Here is a 21,651-nt window from a genome sequence, read left to right as displayed (position 1 = left end):
TGACAATCAATGAACCAGCTCAAGAGAAAGGGGTCTGTTTGCCAACTTTTGATGCCCCAGGAGTTGGAAGTGACCCTGACGTTGAGCTTCCCCGGGGGCTCAGAAGGCAAAGAATCTGCCTGCAATGCAAGAGACCCAGGTTCAGTCCCTGGGTGGGGAAAGATCCCCTGGAGAAGGAAAAGGCAGCCCACTCCAGTATTCTGGCCTGGAGAATCCCATGGACAGAGCAGCCTGGCGGGCTACAGTCCGCTGGGTCACAGAGAGTCAGACATGACTGAGTAAACACATCCACATCCTGACTGATGGATGAGCAAGCGCCTGGCTCAGTTGTCTTGGTCTGGGCTTGGGGAGAGGTGTGGGCTCAGCAGCCCAGACAGGGCCAGGTCAGAGGTCAACCCTGCGCCGCAGGAAGGCATACAGGAGAGGCTGGGAAAGAACTGCCTTTTCCTGTAGCTTGGACAAGAAAGATGTGTTGATGGTGATTTCTGTATCCAGGGCTCGCTTCTCCCACTCACAGAGCAGCCAAAGTGGTCTCCAGAAAATGGATCGAGGAAGAGAACCTCAGCTGCTGAGAAAGAAAACCAAAGAGCGGAGAGCTGAAGAGAATAAAGTTTACTTCCATGGATATCAAAAAAATACATTCGGACAGCGGCCCCCTTGGGCAGCCACAAGCCTTGATTGCCAGACACCCTCTAGCCACACGTGGACCTTCATAATCAGCAACCAAGGGCAGGGAGGTTCCAGGATTCCAGACCAGAGAGGTCACGGTAATGGTGAGAAGGGGCCCAGGACCCCGGGAGAGCCATGACGCCCACCCATGGCTGCTCCTCGTTGCCATCTTCCTCGGCTGTCAGTGCAAGGGCTGGAGCTAGAGCCGAGATGAGGTCAGGGGAGCAGTCTTGTGCAGGGCTCCCCCTGCACAGCCAGCCTCTAGGGCCATGCTTCCCAGCAGGTGGTTTTTCTGTGATTCTCTTCTCCTTTCGTACCCCTGGCTGTGTCTAGACTGTGGGTTCCTGTACCTGGCAACTGCCGGGGCACCAGGTGTCCCCGCAGCAGGCAGCCTGCTCAACCCCTTCCTGCGGGGATTGTAGAGGATGCACCCAGCGCCATGCTGGACCCAGGAGCTCACAAGCGGGCAGCTGATGCCCCCTGGCCCAGCCTAAGCTCCCACCCACTCAGGAGGGCTAACCCAGTCTCCAGCGAGTGATCCTGGGAGACTGAGGCAGAGGGCTGCTGCCTTTACCCACACCCCCGCCCCGTCAGCATACCCCTAGTGCCGGTGGTGCTGCTGGGATCAGCTTTCCCTAGAGGCCCACGGGCTGGGACCAGTCCTGCCCAGGGAGAGAACAGCTTGAGCAGTGCCTTTATAGATACGGAGATCTGAGTATGGTGGAGTTTTTATATAAAGAGACCAATTCAGCTGGACTCTTCCCCTAGAACTAGAAGCAGAGCTGCCTGAGGGACACAACTGCAGAGCGAAGTAGAATGCAGGCAAGGCAGGGCTCCCTTCCTCCAGCTTTGGGAGGAGGGATGTGATTTGGAAGCGAAGGTGGAGGGGAAAGATTGCTTTCAGCTTTAACATCTATTAAATAGGTGGTGGGAGTAAGTGTGCGAACCCTGTACAGGGCCCAGTCCCAGCCTCACGCTCACCCTGCGGCCCCAGATTCAGGAGGGCTCTCTGGGCAGCCCAGCTCAGCAGGAGGGCAGCTGCTGCCCCCAGTGTCCGCCAGACAGAGGACGAACGCCCAGCTCCTCCTGATGGGCCTCCCGGTGCCCGTCCAGTGGAATCCTGACGGCTCTTCGTGCCTGAGACAGCTGGCCTGGAGGGAAGGACCAGGCAGCACCTCTCTGTGCAACAGGAGACCGTTGATCGAGTCTTCTTCCAGGAGGGGAAGACCGCAGGCCACCCTTTCTGCCCTGGAGGCTAGCTGTCTGCCTTGCTTATGTGATGGAAGAAGTTACAGAAGAGCTCATACCAGAAGAATACCAAGCCGGTGGAGAGGGCGGCCTTCAGCAGGCTGGGAGACAGGCCTTTGAAGCAGCCCTGTGGCCCCTCCTCTCGCAGCACCTGCCCAGCACAGTCCAGGAGGCCCTTGTAGCTTCGCACCTGGGGAGAGGAAGGGTACCCTGGTTGAGGAGAGAGGAGAGGGTGGACATGTGGATATGAGCTCTGTTCTGTCAACACAGGGCCTGGCACATTCAGGCTCCCAGCAGATAGCTACTGGAAGAAGGAATGAATGCCAAGAAGACGGAAGAAGTGAACCTCATTCTTTCTCTTCCAGCTGGGTTAATTCAGGCTTCCCAGAGAAGGGGTGTGGAAATCAGCACCGGACAGAGCTCCTTCCTGCCCGGGAAGTTCCCACAGACCGAGGCTCTTAAGGACCCAGTGAGAGCTCTGGACCCTCTTCCCAGAGGTGCTCTGACCGTGTGCCCCATCACTCCCTGCCCTCCTTGGGCAATAGATCTGAATCTGGTCCTTGTGGGCTCTGAGCCTGACCAGTGTCACCAGGCTGGCCACCTCCAGTTGACCACAGATGTCTGGCCGTGTCCCCAAGACACAGCTCGGCTCAAGCCTTGCTCAACCCCCAAAGCTCCAGGAACTCCCAAAGATGATGATCAAGAATCAAGTCCAAGCCACGTGGCCTGGTGTTCAGGGCCTTCCACCATTTGGCCTCAGCGTCCCTCTCTGATCTGCCTTTATCGCCCACTGGTCCGGCCATGCCTGCTCACACTACATCTCTGTTGGGAGCAGGGCCTCCCTCCTGTCCTGGTCTCTCACCACCTCTCCCTGTCCAAATTCAAACCATTTCTTCAAACCAAGGTGGTCAAACCAAGTTGGTAATTGGAAAGAGGAGGTTATAAAACCTTTTGTGTACGACCCCATTTTTATTAAAATGTCCACGTGTTTTCTGCAAAGAAACAACGGCAGCGAGGATGGACCTGGGGGTGTTAACGCTTAGTGAAATAAGTCAGAGAAAGACAAATGGTGCATGTTATCACTACAAATGGTGCATGTTATCACTAATGTGTGGAATCTAAAAAAATAAACTACTGGTGACTAGAGGGACGTGGGGAGGAGCAGGCGAGGGGTAGGGGATTAAGAGATACAAACAAACCACTATAAAATAAATTACGTGGGACCTCCCTGGAGGTGCAGTGGTTAAGACTCCACGCTTCCACTGCAAGCGGTGTGGGTTTGATCCCTGGTTGGGAAACAGATTCCACGTAGAGCCAAGAAATAAATAAATAAGCAACAAGGATATACTGCGCAGCACAGGGAAATGTCGCCATTATTTTATAAGTAAGTGGAATATAAACTATAAAAATGTTGAATCAGTATGTTATACACCTGAAACTAACATAGTATTGCAAATCGAGTATACTTCAGTAAGAGAAAGAGAGCGGGGAGAAGAAGGGAGACAGAGAAAGAGAAAGAGAGGAAGGAAGAGAGAGAACTACTACAGCTCAAGGTTCTGTGTGATCCTCTCGGGGTGGGTGGTGGTGGGTTTACCTGTGATTTTATCTTCCTTTTTGTCTAACATCTCTGAAGTTTTCTACAAAGAAACTATACTATAATTTGTAAACCCACTTCTTTCTCTCTGAGTAAGGCATGCACTCTTCCCTTCCTGACTCCCATTCCATGCCCTCTCACTCCTCTGCCGTCTGTCAGGCACGTTGTGCTGTGACATCTTCTTGCTGTGACATCCCAGGGTCCCAGGGTCCAGAGGGAGAAGCCCTGAAGTCACCCAGCCCTGCCTTCCACCCCCCACCGCCCCACCACCTACCACCTTGGCCTGTCACAAAATCAGCGCCCCACAAGGAGCAGATGAAAACCCAGTATGTAAAAATCGAAGCAGATTAAGGAATGACTATTAACATTACAAAATTACCTACAACAGGGCTTCTCTGATGGCAAACCCTTCAAGTGCATTTAAAATATAATTTAGTTGGTCAGATTTAATTCACCCCTATCCTGGGACATCTATAGCATAAAGCAAAGAACCCCATACACCAGTATGAGCCTGCTTCTCTGTGTTGATATCTTGGGGACCTTTCTGCTGCTGTTGCTGCTGCTGCTAAGTCGCTTCAGTCATGTCTGGCTCTGTGCAACCCCATAGACGGCAGCCCACCAGGCTCCCCCATCCTGGGATTCTCTAGGCAAGAATACTGGAGTGGGTTGCCATTTCCTTCTCCAATGCATGAAAGTGAAAAGTCAAAGTGAAGTCGCTCAGTCGTGTCTGACTCTTTGCGACCCCATGGACTGCAACCCACCAGGCTCCTCCGTCCATGGGATCTTCCAGGCAAGAATACTGGAGTGGGGTGCCATTGCCTTCTCCGTGGGGACCTTTCTTATATGAGTAAACTCTTGGTCCCCAAATGAACTGAACGCTTTGTAAGAGCAGAGCCTGAGTGTGCCTTCTCCTGGGTCTCTGCATGGCGCCCAACACACGCAAGGCTTTGCTTGTGGCTTCCCGTGTGCTCAGGGGTCCCCGGTGTGAGATAAAATTCAGATTTCAGGGCAAGACAAGAGAAATCTAAACATAAAAATTCTTCTCCGCTCTTCGGCTGCCCTCTCCCTGCACTGTGCCTCACGTTATCTGTATTTTGCGTTGACCAGACTTTTCCCATCAGCAGGAACACCTGCCCAACCATAGACAACAACATTCTCCCAGCATCGACAAGGCAACTCCTTAAAGACAATGTTCCTTCTTGATCTCATAAGGGGTCACATGACCCACTATGATGGTGCTTAGATCCAGATTACGTAAACTGTCAATAATATTTGATGCACAGCCCTCTGTCTCAAACAAAACTTAATCTAAACTGTGTGTCAACATCCAGCTTTCTGAGATGCTCCTCCTGGGTTATAATCCTCAATTTTTCCAATTCTCTCTTAGATCACCTTTTTTTGTTAATCCAGAGCACTGCATGAATTTGCGTGTCACCCTTGCACAGAGGCCATGCTGATCTTCTCTGGATCATTCCAATTTTAGTGCATGTGCTCCCCAAGGCAAGCACTGATTAAATTTCCACGGACACCAGGGCCAGGTGGTGGGTGAGAGGGCTGGGGAAGCCAACGATGCCTGATGGGCAGGCGCCGACCCTCGCACCTTCACACGCCCGGTGAGCAGCCAGGATCAGAGCTGTCTGCGGGGGGACGGCTCACCTGGCCAAAGGAGGCTCGGGCCTGCTCAAACCCTCCGACCTGCAGCCGTTTCTTAAAGAGGTCCAGCGGGTACGTGAGGGTCTTGCTGATGACGCCAGCTCCGCTGCCACAAAGCAGGTTTTTGAAGTTCCCTGGACCAGAGATGTGGGATGGAGGGGGGACAAAGGAGAGAAATGCAGTCTAGGGTAAACGTCAAGGTTATACCTTTTAATTCGGGGCCATAGGACAAAACCCTACAAGCATCCTCAATCTCAGAATTTAACCCGGAGAGAGAGAACCCGGGAATGCAGTCCCTTTCATCAAGGATGACGGTGGACTGCAGGTTGGACAGGCTGGTGGCAGAAGGGGTGTGAGCCTGGAACACGCATCGCCCCAGCGGGAGGCAATCGGGGCCTGCAGGCTCTGCCACGTGACCCGGGTCATGCTCGGGAGGGAACAGGATGCCCATGCCCCACCCCGGCTTCCCCAAATGAAAACCAAACCAAACACGTAAACAAAACCAGGCTGTCTGCAAGTTGGACCTTGGACAAAAATGAAAACCATGACTGGTGGCTGGAGATAACAGTGGCGAGAGCCGAGAGAAACAAAGTAATCTGTGAGTGAACGGATTTGTTTTGTTGGCTGCACTAGAGCAGGGGGTTCAGAGGTCTGCGGTGTCCTAGCTGCTGGAGGAAAGCCTTCCTTCCCACCTGACTCAGAAAGAGATGCTATGGCTGGGGAGTGGGGTGGTGGGGAAGCGAGACCCAGATCCCCTTTCCCGGGAGGATGGTCTCACCGTTTTTCTTGCCTTCGGCTGGCAAGGCCCACTCGTAGGCACGCTTCAAGGAGCTGTAGATGGAGAACTGGAACCCCGCGTAGGGGAAGATGGCGATCAAGGTGGGGTTCAGGCCTTTGTAGAAGACCAAGGGGCCTTCGGTCCTGTACATAGTTACCACGGCGTCTCGCAGGGTTTTATAGACCTGGACACCACACGTGCGATGATGAACAAGGCTATTTCAGTCCGAGAACCCAGCCCGCCAGGTATATTTCCCCAAGCCTAGAAACCAGCTACCAGGGGTGTTACTTCTCCTGCCAGGACGACAAAGAAAATGCTGGGCCAAAACTCCAAGGGTGGGATTGCCCAGCGGCTCCCATTCTGGCCATTTACACCACGGGCTTCCCAAGGAGTGCACAGAAATATGTGGGACTGTGAAAGGTGTGAAGTCCACCCTTGGATGATCCGTTTTATAATTTACAGTGTGCGTGCCTGCATGCTCAGTCTCATCTCACTCTTTTGTGACCCCGTGGATTATAGCCCGCCAGGCTCCTCTGCTCATGGGATTTTCCAGGCAAGAATACAGAAGTGGGTAGCCATTTCCTTCTCCAGGGGATCTTCCTAACCCAAGGATTGAAACCAAGCCTCCTGCATTGGCAGGCAGATTTTGTACCACTGAGCTACTGGGGAAATCCATGCATATACTTAACCCTTCTTAAACTGGCAACAGGCAATCTTTATGGTAGAGATCGAGGACAGTTTTAAGTATACTTCCATTCGACATATATCCTATATATTTCTTGCAGTGGTCCAGCAGGGCTAACTTTGCCTGCCTGTGGGTACCTACAGCAAGGCATGGCACTGACCAAGGGTGACTGATGGAAAAGTCTGCCCCGGGCAGGGAGGCCCTCTTCACACTTGCTCCCAGATGCTGGCAGCTATACTGAAGGCTTCTGCCCTCGGAACTTGCACGAAAGGGTTGGGAAGGCCCTTTGGTGTTTGTTGTCTTTCCCACCAGGTTCTGTGTCTCCTCAGGAGGCTGTTAGCACCTTGTCTGGCGCTGAGAGCAGTCACAGTTTCGGGGACAGACTGAAGGGCCTGAAGACCCCCACTCCCCTCCCGCAGCTTTGTTCCCTCTAAGGAAAAGGGCCCCCACCCTGTCACACACCCCCAATCCCTTGGGCACCCCTTTTCTGACCTGGCCACTCACCCTGGGCTCACCCTGAGCTGCAAAGCGGGTGCGCAGCACATCCACGGGATGCACGGCGAGGGTGGCCACGCAGGCAGACAGGCCGCCGCACAAAAAGTGCACGGAGAAGTCGCGGGCATCGCGCACGCTGGCCCTGTGCACCAGCTCGGTCAGCACTTCAAACGACAAAAACTGCAAGGGTGCGTGACAGAGTCATGGATAAACAGCCCCGGACGCTTCCCCTCCACCCCGTGACCGGGAGATGCTCTCCTTGAGCAGGGACAGAATTCAATAAATACGAAACCTGTGCCCTTTCACTCTGAGCAGAGCCAAACACCCAAGGGCTAAAGAAACATGCGAGGGAGTTTTTATATCAAAAAATTCTACGCAGAAACTAGACTATGAGTTGTCTAAAGTAACGGACAACAGTTCACGATTTTAGAATTATCTCTGACATCCTTTAGCAGCTAAGAATGGGAGGGTATTTTTTAAGTGGATGAACAATGAATTGTATATTCAGCTCCTGGCATCATTCTATCTTCTTGGATGCAAGTTAAAATAAACAAGCAAATAAGGAAGCAAAAAAGAAAGAAAGAAAATTCTACTCAGGAATTCCCTGGAGGTTCAGTGGTTAGGACTCAGTGCTCTAGCTGTCATGGCCCTGGGTTCAATCCCTGGTTGGGAGCCTAGGATCCTGCAAGCCACAGAATGAGGCCAAAAAAAGAAGAAAAAAGAAAGGAAAGAAAATTCTATTCATCCCTTAGTTTCCTGACGACTGAGAAAAGATGGCCATCGTCTGATTCTAGGCTGGGCACCCTTTCAGAGCAGCAAGCCATGGCCCTGAGACTGAAATTCCATTGGGAGAATTCCATACATTCCATATTCCACGGTGGAAGCCCCCCTTGGGCTCAGATCCTTCTCCATCCAACTCACGGAAGCTCGGAGTGCTGAGAGCACATGTCGCTGCATGAACCCACCAGCATGCAGCGTCCGTGCGCTGGCTCAGGGCTAGAGCTGCAGTGCATGTGACCTGAGCGACCCCTGTGATGTCACAGGAAGAGCAGGCAGGGCAGCTCTGTTGCTGGCCGCCCGGCTGGAGTCCTGGCTCGGCCACTTTCTACCTAGCGACTTTGGCTGGGCTAATTACTTAGGCTCTCTTTTACATCTTCTCATCCGTAAAATGGGGGTGACAACAGAGCCTTTGAAGGACTGCTGTGAGATAGTGGATATGACATGCTTTTCCAGGCCCCCAATGAGCATGGTGCAGGGTTGGCTATTTCATCACCACCTCTGTACAACTACAGACTACAAGTTGAGGGGTGAACTAGCACTCAGCTGAACAAATGCGTAACAGACAAGAAGCCTGGACCCTAACCCTAGCCTCACCACCTATGGGCTGTGTGGCCTTAGGCAGCTTGCTCAACCTCTCTGTGAGCCACGAAATGCCTGCTGCACCTTCCTCACGGTGCTGCTGGGAAGTTCAGAGGAAGCACAGACATGAAAATGCTACTTTAAAAAAGAAAAGTGTTTGTACTGCCATCTGCCAAGCCCTTCTGGGCCTGGCATCAAGACAGTCTCCTGGATGCAATGCCTCATGTTCTGTGGGTGCCAAGTCCCCAGGCTTGGGCGACGTGGGGAAGGGGACGCTTCTGGTCTATGTCTTCCATTTGCCAGGTAGCTTCCCCACCAAGGCGAGTGGGAAGTGTGTGACTACCTCCTGTTGCCTTACCCCAGGCAGCCCGGGTGCCCACCCTACCACCGCCAGTTCCCCCATTGTGCAACGTGACCCCAGGGGCCTGGCCGCTTCCCCTGCCACCTACTTGGACAGCTCCATAGCCTATGGAGAGAAGCTGGGCTGGGATGTGCCCTTTCCAGAACGCTGTTGGGCCCTCCTCTTGCAAAATCTGTCTCCCGGCCTGCAGGATTCCGTGGTATTTTGCATTGGGGTCACTGCGAGACAGGCGCTCAATCTGAAGCTAGGTATCAAAATGGAAATGGTCAGGATGATGCGGGTGGGCAGGGGTAGGCAGGAGGAATTTCAGAGATGGCAATAAAGAGCTTCTCCTTCACAAAACTCCAAGCCCCAAGAGCTGCTCTGGCAAAAGAGAGTGAATTGGTCCTCCAGCCCATTACACGGATAACAGAGGTACCTGGAAGCGGATTTTGATGACATCCAAGGGGCTGATCAACACCCGAGTGACAAGTCCGGACACAGACCCAGCCACGGCCACCTCAAGATTGGAGATATTCCTGTCGTCTGCTTTGGGGTCATAGCCCACCATCCCTGCCTCTGGCCCATACAACGTCCATCGGCTTCAAGCTAAACAGGAGAGACAAAGAGTAAACACTATAGCAAGTGCTTAGGGTCCCTGCTCACACTCCCCAGAGCAGCCCTCCTGAAACAACCCCCCAGAGCAGAGCCCACATCCTCTCCTTATCCTGCTTTATTCTTCTCTGGAGCATTTCTATACTGGACATTGATTCTATACACCTGTTTCTTGTCTCTCCTCCCCACTAGAATTCGAGCCACTCTTTTGCAAAAGAAAAACAGCAAGATATACATGCACTCAATTGGTAAAGAATCCACCTGCGATGCAGAAGATCTGAGTTCGATCCCTGGGTTGGGAAGATACCCTGGAGAAGGGAATGGCTACCCACTCCAGTACTCTGGCCTGGAGAATTCCATGGACTGTATAGTCCATGGGGTCACAAAGAGTCCGACATGACTGAGCGACTTTCACTGTACCAACGCATAAATAGGGGGAAAGTATGCAAGGACACACACACCCTGACAGGTTGGTGAGGTTACCTCTGCGGGGAGTGTCGGCAAGGGAAGAGGGAGGACAGGTCTCCCATTTTTTATATGGACTAAATTCATTATGCCCCACCCCCCCGCCTCCCAACCCCCAGCTAAAACGAAATATAAAATGATTTCCAAAGAGACTTCTGGGCTTCCCTGGTGGCTCACTGGTAAAGAATCTGCCTGCCAGTGCACAAGACATGGGTTCGATCCCTGATCCAGGAAGATCCCATGTGCCGAGGAACAGCTAGGCTGGCGTACCACAACTTCTGAGTCTGTGCTCTAGAGCCTGGGAGCTGCAACTCCTGAGCTGACAGGCCGCAATGACTGAAGCCCCTCGCCCTAGAGCCCGCGCTCCACAAGAGAAGCCACCGCAGTGAGAAGCCCACACCCGGCAATGAAGAGCAGGCCCTGGTCACTGCAAGCAGAGAAAGCCCACGTGCAGCGATAAAGACCCAGCACAGCCAAAAATTAAGTATATAAAATAAAAAATTATTTTAAAAAGAGAGAGACACTTCAGAATTAACCTAGTTCTTAAATACCTGGTGGCAAGGCTGGTAAGGAGTCCGCCTGCAAAGCGGGAGACCTGGGTTTCATCCCTGGGTTGGGGAGATCGCCTGGAGAAGGGAAAGGCTGCCAACTCTGAGCGACTCGCTTTCGCTTTTGAATATTTTTAGGAACAGGAGAATCAGGGTGCACACAGTGACCCCCTTCACCCCGCTATTGTCTCTTTTTCTCCTTTCATCCTCCCAAGTCCTTACTTTTCTGAAACTTCCAAAACAGCACTCCAATCCATCCGTAAAATTAACAAGGCACATCCATGGGGCTTGACTGGCAACATATTGTAAAATAATATCTTATTCAAGGTCTAATGGGGGACTTCCCTGGCAGTCCAGTGGTTAGGACTAGGCACTTCCACGGCTGGGGCCCAGGTCTGATCCCTGATTGGGAACTAAGATCCTGCAAGCCTTGCAGCGTGGCAGAAAAAAAAAATACTAATGGTATGAAACTTCCCACCCCCTGCCAGGAATGTGCCTGCCCCTTGGTAACTTTCCCCCAGACCCTCAAAGGAGACCTAGGTTTTTCCATCAAGTTCTCTTTGATGTTAACTCAAGCTGCGACTCCCAGGGCACCTGTGAGGAGCTGTTTAAATGTGAAGCAGGTGAATGAGAGGCACGGTCTCTCCACAGGTTACCCAGAGACTGCTCGGGTCAAACAGAACAGCGTCAGTTCCCTGCTGTCAGGGAGGGAAGGTGGCATTTCTATAAGCAAGTAGCTCTACATAGCTGGTCATAATCTTAAACCTCAGATCAAGAAGCCTGAGTTCAAATTTCTGATTCGCTCATGTACCGTGGGCAGGTTTATTTATCCTAGGCTGTTTTTCTTCTGGAAAATGGGAATGACAGTGGTCCCGCCTAACGAGATTCCTGGGAGGATCATGCAAGATACTATATATGATAAGCTCTGTCAAAAAGGTAAAAGTCTTATACACGTGAAGGGGCTTGCTGAATACAATTCATGAGTGGCCTTACTTTTTCCGCTTGCTCAGAATTTTCTTCTTGTACCAAAAAGTCTTGATATTTATCTAGAGACAAAATGAACACGAAACACGATTATAAGCATGATATAATAAAGTATCAGAAGGTGGGCGGGGTGCCTTGGAGTGAACAAGGGCAGGTGTTGGGGGGGTGGGGGTGTGCGTGTCCGCTTTCGCCACCCCAGGCGGGAGACCCTGGGGTTCAGATATGCAGGAGCCCCGCGGTAAGTGCGTGCGCCCCTGAGCCCACGTGCTCAGCCGAGGGTCTCTACAGATGTCCCCGCGTATGGATACCGGTGTCCATATGTGCTCCAGGGCGTGTGTTTGTACCCCGGGTCCAAGAAAACGCCCGCGAGGCGTGAACCCGCGTGTACAGACAGGTGCCCCGGGTGTGTCCAGGGTTTCCCTTCCTGCGTCCCTGAAGACGCTTCTCAGGTCAGACACCTCACGTGTGGGCACGGCCCCCGCCCCCGCGTGAGTACCTGCGCCTGTGGTCGCCCCCAGGGAATGAGGGTGCAGGTCTCCGAGCGGACAGCGAGAGGGCGGAGGCAGAGGTCACTCACCGGGATGAGAGGGCTCGGCTCCTGTCGCTCGCCTCTCCCTCCTCACGCAGTCTAACAGTAAAACTTAACTGAGCTTGGCGGTAACTGACGGGCTTCCGGGCCAATCACAGCACAGCTTCCGACAGACGCTAAACCAATGGTTGTACTGGCGCCCCCCCCATCAACGCCTATTGCAAGGGGTTGCTGGGTAGTGTAGTCCTCTGCGACCAAGGCCGGCCCCTGCGAGGCGCAGAGCCTACTGGGAGATGTAGGCCCTCGGCGCGCGCGTGCGCAAACGTCTCCCTCGCGTTCGAGGGAGGCGGGTCCAGAAGCCCGGCTGCGCCCGAAGAGGTTGCCGCGCCGAGTGGGGCGTGTGCCTCGGGTCATACTGCTGGCGGGCGGAAGTTTAGGGCGCGACGGACTTGACCCGCATTCGTCAAAACTTTCTTAGTTCCAGTACCCGGATACTCTAAACTTGGAAAAGATGGCGGGAAGTTTAGCAAAAGCTTGGGGAAGAGAACAGATGAGTTTTTAAGACCGGGACGAGGACGGCAAAAATACAGAGATTTTGTTTTCCCCCTAGGGTTTATTATGCGTGAAAGGGTTAGTCGCCCAGCTCATTATGAAAATGATATAAAAATATATAGACACAGACAATGTAGAAATGGAAGGGGGAAATGACTCACCCTACCACTCTCGCCCAAGAAGCATCAGCATTTTGCAGGATAGTCTTTCTTCCCGATTTTCAAACGGTGTTTTTCACATTAGCGCAATAATTTTGATGCACAGTTAAAAAACATTTTTATTGCACAATGTAAAACTGTTGGCGGGGATCTTCCCTGGAAGCCCAGTGGTTAAGACTCCACACGCTTCCAATGCAAGGGGCATGCGTAAACTAAGATCTGGCACCTGGAGAGGCAAGCAAGCAAGCAAATAAATCCATACGTATACAAAAGTAGAGCGAACAGCCCAATGAACCATCATAGAGTAATTACTCAACTTCAACAATTAACCAACTCCTGGTCAGTCTCCTCTTCCTCTATATCTGCACCTAAGTGTTGCTGTTACTGAGTCTAATAATTAATTGATTCCCTAATACCTTCCAAAGGTTATTGGTCAATGAGTTTATTATCATTATGAATACATATTTTATATCTATAATTATGAACACATAGATTTGTGTCTCTCAGTCCGAACACTTTATTACTGTTTGTCCTTTTTCAATCCACTGTGATTTCCATCCACAGTAATTATTATCCTAATTTATACTCCTATTTTCCCATCGTTGGCCAGTGGGTGCCTATATAAGTTGGAACCTGAATCTTTTTGACACACCCACTAGTTTCCTTGTTTTCTGGCATGACAAAGCGTTCTAGGCTCCTCACAATTTTCTGCACAGCTTTACTGAGGTGTAACAGACATACAGTTGGCACGTTTCCAAAGTGAACAATTTTATGTTTTGACCTGTGGTGTATATTACCATGACAGAGTGAACCTACATCCATCGCCTTAAACGATTCCTCGTGCCTCTTCACGATCCCTCCCCCTCGCCCTCTCTTCTCCCTTCCCAAGCAATCTCTGATCTGCTGTTAGTTTGCATTTTATAGACTTCCATATAAATGGAATTATACATGACATGATGTTCTTTTTCTCTGGCTCCTTTCCTTCAATATAATTATCTAGAGATTCATCCATCTGTATGTATTATTTTTTAATATTATTGTTTTTAAAGAAATATTTATTTTTGGCTGTGCTGGGTCGTTGTTGCTGCGCGAGGGCTTTCCCTAGCTGCGGCAAGCGATGGCCACTCTCTAGCTGTAGCTTGGGCTTCTCGTTGCAGTGGCTTCTCTTGAGGAGCACCAGCTCTAAAGTGTGGGGGCTCCAGCAGTTGCTACATGTGAGCTCAGTAGTTGTTTTCACGGGCTTAGCTGCCCTGCAGTAAGTGGGATTTTCTGGGACCAGGGATGGAACCAGTGTCCCCTGCATTGTAAGGTGGAGTCAATCACTGTATCAGTAGGGAAGCTGTGTGTGTTATTAATTGATCCCCTTGTATTGCTGAGTCGTATTCTATTGTATGGGTATACAAGAATTTTTTTTTATCCATTCACCTTTTGATGGACAATTGCGTTGCTTCCAGTTTTTAGCCTTTACAAATGAAGCCCTATTGATAGGGACAGAGTAGGAGAATGAAATAGTTTCTAAATCCTGCTAGGGGATAAAAGACAGACAGGGAATTTTAAGGGAATTTGGGAGACTGTTGTAAGCTAATAACTACTCAGGAAAAGAATCAAGTAACCTAGCAAAAAAGAAATGCAAGTAGGCAAAGAGATTGTCTGAGGAAGCTTTACAAATAGTTGAGAAAAGAAGTGAAAGGCAAGGGAGAAAGGGAAAGATATACTTAACTGAGTGCAGAGTTCCAGAGAATAGCAAGGAGCAATAAGAAGGCCTTCTTAAATGAACAACGCAAAGAAATAGAGGAAAACAATAGAATAGTAAAGGTTAGAGATGTTTTCAAGAAAATTCGAGATATCAAGGGAACATTTCATGCAAAGATGGGCACAATAAAGGACAGAACTGGTAACGACCTAACCGAAGCAGAAGAGATTAAGAAGAGGTGGCAAGAATATGTGAAGAATTATACAAAAAAAGATCTTAATCACCCAGATAACCACAATGATGTGGTCACTCACCTAGAGCCAGACATCCTGGAGTGTGAAGTCAAGTGGGCCTTAGGAAGCATCATTACGAACAAAGCTAGTAGAGGTGATGGAATTCCAGCTGAGCTACTTCAAATCTTAAATGATGCTGTTAAAGTGCTGCACTCAATATGCCAGCAAATTTGGAAAACACAGCAGTGGCTACAGGACTGGAAAAGTTCAGTTTTCATTCCAGTCCCAAAGAAGGGCAACGCCAAAGAATGCTCAAACTTCTGTACAGTTGCCCTCATTTCACTTGCTAGCAAGTTCAGTTCAGTTCAGTCACTCAGTCGTGTCTGACTCTTTGCAACCCCATGAATCACAGCACGCCAGGCCTCCCTGTCCATCACCATATCCCAGAGTTCACTCAGATTCACGTCCATCGAGTCAGTGATGCCATCCAGCCATCTCATCCTCGGTCGTTCCCTTCTACTCCTGCCCCTAATCCCTCCCAGCATCAGAGTCTTTTCCAGTGAGTCAACTCTTCTCATGAGGTGGCCATAGTACTGGAGTTTTAGCTTTAGCATTATTCCTTCCAAAGAAATCCCAGGGTTGATCTCCTTCAGAATGGACTGGTTGGATCTCCTTGCAGTCCAAGAGACTTCGAGAGTCTTCTCCAACACCACAGCTCAAAAGCATCAATTCTTCGGCGCTCAGCCTTCTTCACAGTCCAACTCTCACATCCATATATGACCACTGGAAAAACCATAGCCTTGACTAGATGGACCTTAGTCGGCAAAGTAATGTCTCTGCTTTTGAATGTGCTATCTAGGTTGGTCATAACTTTTCTTCCAAGGAGTAAGCGTCTTTTAATTTCATGGCTGCAATCACCATCTGCAGTGATTTTGGAGCCCCCCAAAATAAAGTCTTGACACTGTTTCCACTGTTTCCCCATCTATTTCCCATGAAGTGGTGAGACCAGATGCCATGATCTTCGTTTTCTGAATGTTGAGCTTTAAGCCAACTTTTTCACTCTCGTCTTTTCCTGTCATCAAGAGGCTTTTTAGTTCCTCTTCACTTTCTGCCATAAGGGTGGTGTCATCTGCATATCTGAGGTTATTGATATTTCTCCCGGCAGTCTTGATTCCAGCTTGTGCTTCTTCCAGTCCAGCGTTTCTCATAGTGTACTCTGCATATAAGTTAAATATGCTCAAAATCCTTTAAGCTAGACTTCAGCAGTAGGCGAACTGAGAACCACAAGCTGGGCTTAGAAAAGGCAGAAGAATCAGGGATCAAACTGCCAACATTCATTGGATTATAGAGAAAGCAAGGGAACTCCAGAATATCTACTTCTGCTTCCCTGACTACGCTAAAGTCTTTGACTGTGTGGATCACAACAAACTGCGGAAAATTCTTAAAGAAGTGGGAATACCAGACCACTTTACCTACCTCCTGAGAAATTTGTATGCAGGTGAAGAAGCATCAGTTAGAACCAGAAATGGAACAATGGATTGTTGAAAATTGGGAAGGGAGTATGTCAAGGTTGTATATTGTCACATTGCTTATTTAACTTATATGCAGAGTATATCATGCAAAATGCAGGGCTCAGTGAATCACAAACTGGAATCAAGATTTCCAGGTGAAATATCAACCACCTCAGATAAGCAAATGATACCACTCTAATGGCAGAAATTGAAGAGGAACTAAATAGTCTCTGAATAAGGGTGAAAAAGTTGGCTTACAACTCAACATTCAGAAAACTAAGATCACAGCATCTGATCCCATCACTTCATGGCAAATAGAAGGGGAAAAAGTAGAAGGAGTGACATATTTTATTTCCTTGAGGTCCAAAATCACAGCCATGATATTAGAAGATGTTTGCTCCTTGGAAGGAAAGTCAGGACAAAGTTAGACATCATATTAAAAAACAGAGATACAACTTTGCCAACAAAGATCCGTATAGTCAAAGCTATGGTTTTTCCAGTAGTCATGTATGGATGTGAGAGTTGGACCATAAAGAAGGCCAAGCACCAAAGAATTAATGCTTTCGAATTGTGGTGCTAGAGAAGACCTTTGAGATTCCCTTGGATTGCAAGGAGATCAAACCAGTCAATCCTAAAGGAAATCAACCCTGAATGTTCATTGGAAGAACTGATGCTGAAGCTCCAATACTTTGGTCACCTGATGCGAAGAGCTGACTCATTGGAAAAGACACTCATGCTGGGAAAGACTGAGGACAAGAGAAGGACAGCAGAGGATGAGATGGTTGGATGGCATCACTGACTCAAAGGACGTGAATCTGAGCAAACTCTGGGAGATAGTGAAGGACAGAGGAGCATGGCGTGCTCTAGGGTCATGGGGTCACAAAGAATCAGACATGACTTAGCAACTGAACAACAACAAACCTAGCAACAATCTACTCTGCCTTGAAGGAAGACCAGGCACATTGAAGCCCCAGACACACTCAAGCCACAAAGTCCTGATAGTTAAAACACAACACATTCGGGACTTCCCTTGTGGTCCAGTGGCTGGAACTCCACGCTCCCGGTGCAGGGGGCCCGGGTTTGACCCCTGGTCAGGGATCTAGATCCTGCATGCCACAACTAAGAGTTTGCATGTGGTAACTAAAGAGCTGGCACGCCTCAAGGAAAATTGCAGATCCAAGTGCAGCAACTAAGACCTGGTGCAGCCATGTAAATAAATTTAAAAAAAACCCCACAAACACATAAAGCAGTAGGTACGGGGTCTACGTCTTGTTTCATGGGAGTAGTCCTTGAAGAGTAGCACTTCGGCAGGCAGCCAAGACAGGGATAGAGGTGAAAGGGGAAAGAAGACGTTATACCAACACCTGACATGATATTTTAGTACGTTATTGTGTGTGTGCTCAGTCGCTAAGTCATAGCCCACCCTTTGCAACCCCATGGACCAAAATTTTGGTAATAGGCATATGATTTCAACAGTGCCATGGCAGTCCTTATTAGACCATATAGGGTTAAAGGAGGAACTAATGATGGAGGTCTTGACGTCTGCCCCAAAATGAGGAAGAAGTTAGTCTTCTCTCCTCCCCACATTTTCTTTGATTATACAAACGTATCTGAGTGTATTCTGGGGGCTGTGCTCCCCTGCCTGCCTGCTTGTCGCTGTCACAAGCCTATGCTAATAAACTCCCTCATCGCCTGCCACTTCACCTCTTCGCTCTCATTGGATTCATTCTGCACTGAGACAGAACTCTAACTTCAGGAAGTCCTCAGACCAGGTGTGCAGTTTCAATTAAAAGACAGAGGTTCAAGTCTCCTCCTTGGTCAAGGATTGTGGATTCAAGTCCCAATCTGAGGTGTGACTGGGTCCCACCTGAAGGAGTGTGGTTTAACTATGCGTATTCGTATATCTCTCTGTAAGGACAGCTGTGTTAATTTCTCTTGGGTACAGACCTAGGAGTGGAATGTCTAGACCATATGGTCAATGTGTATTTAACCTTTCGAGATGCTGCCAAACTATTTCCCAAAGTGGTTGTGTATTTTACTTTCCCCTGGCAGTATGACCATCCTAGTTCCTCCGCATCCTTGGTAAGGTTACTTTTAAGAAATTTAACCATTTTCCTAAACACAGAGCAGTGTCTCATCATTTTTCTTTAGTCTTTTGGCCACACCCCCAAGGCATGTAGGATCTTAGTTCCATTTGCCCTGTCAAAGCAACGTGTGCTGAGTAACTCAGCATGCACACACACCTCCTTCATTTGGATATTTAATTATTCCAACACCTGGAACACTGGTTTTTGTTGAAAAGTCTATTTTCTTCCCCCCACTGAATTGCCTTTTGCACCTTTGCTGGAAATGAGTTGACCATAGAGACACAAACTTTTTACTTCCGCTTTTTTCCTTTCAATGTAAGTGCTACAGGCATTGTCCTCATGGGAATAAAATATTAAGGTGGCCCACAGTAGGCAGAGTCTGGTACAGAAATGTGACTTCCTGTTCTTGAAAATGTCCCCCACTGTGTCCTCAGGGTCACCTTTATCATCAGTCACTTTCTCGGTCTCCTTGCTTAGAGATTGCTTTATTTCCCCCGTGAAAGCCCTGCCTGTGTTAAATCTGTATTTTCCAGCAGTTTTGTGGACTGACCACTAACTTCTCTCCAGATAAGCTCGTTGGCTATTGAGATCTTCGGTTCTACTTTGTTCTTCTGGATTAGAACAAGCCCACATTAAAAAAAAACAAAAAAAAACACTTTTGTTTTCCAATTACTTATCTTTGGCTGTGCTGGGTCTTCATTCCTGTGTGCGGGCTTTCTCTAGTGGCCGTGGGCAGGAGGCTGCTCTCTAGTTTCCAGCTGCAGTGTGCTGGTTTCTCTTGTGGCTTGCAGGCTCTAGGGTGTGGTTTTCAGTAGTCGGAATGCACAGGCATGTGGGATCCTCCTAGACCAGGGATGGAACCTGTGTTTCCCGCATTGGTAGGTGAATTCTTAACCACTTAACCACCAGGGAAGTCCCAAGCCCACATTTTAGAATAAGTTTCCCAGTGGTCATTCAACAGATAAGCCAGCAGGACTTTTGTAGAGTGCAGACTAATTGTAGAGTGAGTTAGATTGAGGGAACCACAGAGCCTCAGAACTAAAAAGACTCAGAGCCAGGGCCCGGGGGCCGGAGGGACTGGGTGATTCACCCAAGGTCCCCCAAGGTCAGATGGCAAGTTGGTGGCCAAGCTGAGGTGAGATTAATGGCAGGTGCCCGTTTTTCGGGCTTACACCCTGGTTCTAGTTTTTGCATATTGGAAATCTTGTCATTTCATTTTAAGTTTAAATATACCAAGTAAATCAAATCATGTGAAAAGAGAAACCGGAAAATAATGGTTCCCGTCAGCTTAGGGAAGTGAATCCTCCTGTGACTTCATCATCACTTACCCAAAGTAGACTATTAAAAGTTCTTTTGGACTTCCCCTGCCTCCTCGGAGGGAGTAAACAGCTCCTTGACCTTGACCAAATAGAGCTGGTATTTATCAACTGTCTAGATCACTGTCAGTGAAGATTAAGAGGTTGGGAACTTCCCTGGTGGTGCAGGGGTTAAGAGTCCGCCCGCCCATGCCAGGGGGCATAGGTTCAATCCTTGGGCCAGGAAGATTCCACGTGCTGCCACAACTACTGAGCCTGCGTTCTTAAGCCTGGGATCCGCCACTGCTGAAACCTGCGGGCGCCAGAGCCCGCGCTCTGCAGCAGGAGACGCCACCGCAATGAGAGGCCTGCGTACCGCAACGGAAGAGTAGCTCCCACTCACTGCGACGAGAGAAAGCCCCTACAGCAACGAAGACCCAGCGAGGCCATACACAGACAAATAATGTTTAAAAGATTCATCTCTTATTTCAGGAAAAAAAAAAAAGATGAAGGGCTTGGACAACAGGGTGTTCCAAGCCTTGCTGCCTCTGCTGTCTGTCCACAGGTCTAAAATCATCTGCATTTTAAATAAGCGTTTCAAGTGTTCTTCACTTCAGCTGACACAAGCATCATCTGGGATGCTTAATAAAAATGCAGATTACCCTCTCCTTCAGGACATTTTGGGCTTCCCTGGTGGCTCAGCTGGTAAAGAATCCGCCTGCAATGTGGGAGACCAGGGTTCAAGCCCTGGGTTGGAAAGATTCCCCTGGAGAAGGGAAAGGCTCCCCACCCCAGTATTCTGGCCTGGAGAATTCCATGGACCATATACGGGGTTGAAAAGAGTCAGACACGACTGAGCAACCTTCACTTTGGGACATTCGTCCTAATCAAGCAGATCTGCCACGTGGTCTGAGCATTTTGATTGGTGGCCCTCATTTGGAGAGAGACTGACTTGGGGATCTACTTCTTAGTTGATCATCCTAAGTAGCCCTTGTTTCTTCCTCCTTTCTGACGACTCAGAATGAGAGGAAGGGACTCTCACCCATCATTTATTTTCCCCCAGTACATATTTTTTGAGGGTCTACATGGCCAGAGCAGAGGATATAGCAATGAACAAGTCAGAATTTCTTCCTTCTTGGAGCTGACTTTTTCACTTAGTGATACATATCCAAGGTTCTCCCATATCTTGACAGCTCTTTTCCTGTTAGAGCTGAGTAACAGTTCACTGGATGTCTGGATGTATCACACAGCTTGTTTATCCATTCATCTGTAGAAGGATATCTTGGCTGCTCCCATGTTTTAGCAGTTATCAATAAAGCTGCTATAATGAAGCGTGGGTAGGTTTTTGTGTGGACATGCGTTTCCATTACCTGTTTACTTATGTACTTATTTTTCAAGCTGTAAGTTTGAAAAATCAACTGTTGGAAGATTCTGGGAGATGTTCTGACAGGCTGCAGAGGCCAAAGATAGAGACGACACTAATCCAGTTCCCTTTTTCATCCTTTCAGATTCACTCAGCAAATGATTAAAACACCAGTAAACGAACCAGGAGAAAAAAAAAAAAAAGAGGAGTCACTGTCCAGTAACTTTCAAGAGCTGATTTCTTATGCATTTCAACTTTTTTCTTTTGCTCTTCTCAGTAGAGCCAAAGGGCAAGAAGCTATGTGTGTGCGCTCAGTTGTGTCTGACTCTTTGCGACCCTGTGGACCGTCACCCATCAGGCTCCTCTGTCCATGGGATTTTCCAGGCAAGAATACTGGAGTGGGTTGCCATTTCCTCCTCCTGGGGATCTTCCCGACCCAGGGATCAAGCCTGCGTCTCCTACATTGCAGGAAGGTTCTTAACTGCTGAGCCATCGGGGAAACCCAGCAAGAAGTTATAGGAAGTGTCAGTGTCAGTCCGAAGAGGGTTTTCTAGGCTTCCAGCTGCCTGGTTTTCAGCATCCGGTTCTCTGTAACCAGATCATCCACCTTTGTGTTTGACAGCCCTTCACCTATCACCCACTTCTGAGCTTTACTGAGAAGGTACTTCCTGTCTGTGCAGAACCAGTCTTCACTCACCACCAAATGCAAAAGGAGGCAGTGGATGCAGCTCTGTCATGAAGGCAGGGTTGGTGGGCCCTACGCTGACCTCAGTCCACACCTTCTTCCTCTACACGTC

General features: G+C 49.2%; 1 protein-coding gene and 1 non-coding gene across 9 annotated transcripts; both read right to left on the bottom strand.

Moving 5' to 3' along the window:
* Positions 1–19: 19 nt before the first annotated feature.
* On the bottom strand, positions 20–12,069 carry SLC25A19 (solute carrier family 25 member 19). 8 transcript variants are annotated; one of them, XM_042255180.2, is made up of 9 exons: positions 12,011–12,069; positions 11,443–11,495; positions 9,261–9,430; positions 8,931–9,086; positions 7,132–7,302; positions 5,943–6,126; positions 5,168–5,298; positions 1,977–2,107; positions 20–568 (listed from the first exon to the last, which is right to left on the bottom strand). In XM_042255180.2, the coding sequence occupies exons 3-9, from the start codon at positions 9,390–9,392 to the stop codon at positions 562–564; spliced, it is 912 nt and encodes a 303-aa protein (XP_042111114.1). In that variant the 5' UTR covers positions 9,393–9,430; positions 11,443–11,495; positions 12,011–12,069; the 3' UTR covers positions 20–561.
* On the bottom strand, positions 4,912–5,019 carry LOC114117037 (U6 spliceosomal RNA). The gene has a single exon (XR_003590832.2). It is a non-coding gene; the product is annotated as a U6 spliceosomal RNA (small nuclear RNA).
* Positions 12,070–21,651: the final 9,582 nt, after the last annotated feature.

The sequence above is a fragment of the Ovis aries genome, chromosome 11 (genome assembly GCF_016772045.2).
Source record: "Ovis aries strain OAR_USU_Benz2616 breed Rambouillet chromosome 11, ARS-UI_Ramb_v3.0, whole genome shotgun sequence".
Classification (NCBI taxonomy): Eukaryota; Metazoa; Chordata; class Mammalia; order Artiodactyla; family Bovidae; genus Ovis; species Ovis aries.
This window is presented reverse-complemented; position numbering and strand designations above follow the sequence as displayed.

Excerpts from the sequence above, each read along its gene's own strand:
- SLC25A19 (XM_012185068.4), bottom strand. The coding sequence starts at position 9,392 with ATGGTGGGCTATGACCCCAAAGCAGACGACAGGAATATCTCCAATCTT. Across the intron at positions 6,127-7,131 it reads CAGCTCAGGGTGAGCCCAGG|GTCTATAAAACCCTGCGAGA; the intron begins GTGAGTGGCCAG and ends TGTGGTGTCCAG. Across the intron at positions 5,299-5,942 it reads AGCCGAAGGCAAGAAAAACG|GGAACTTCAAAAACCTGCTT; the intron begins GTGAGACCATCC and ends TCTCTGGTCCAG.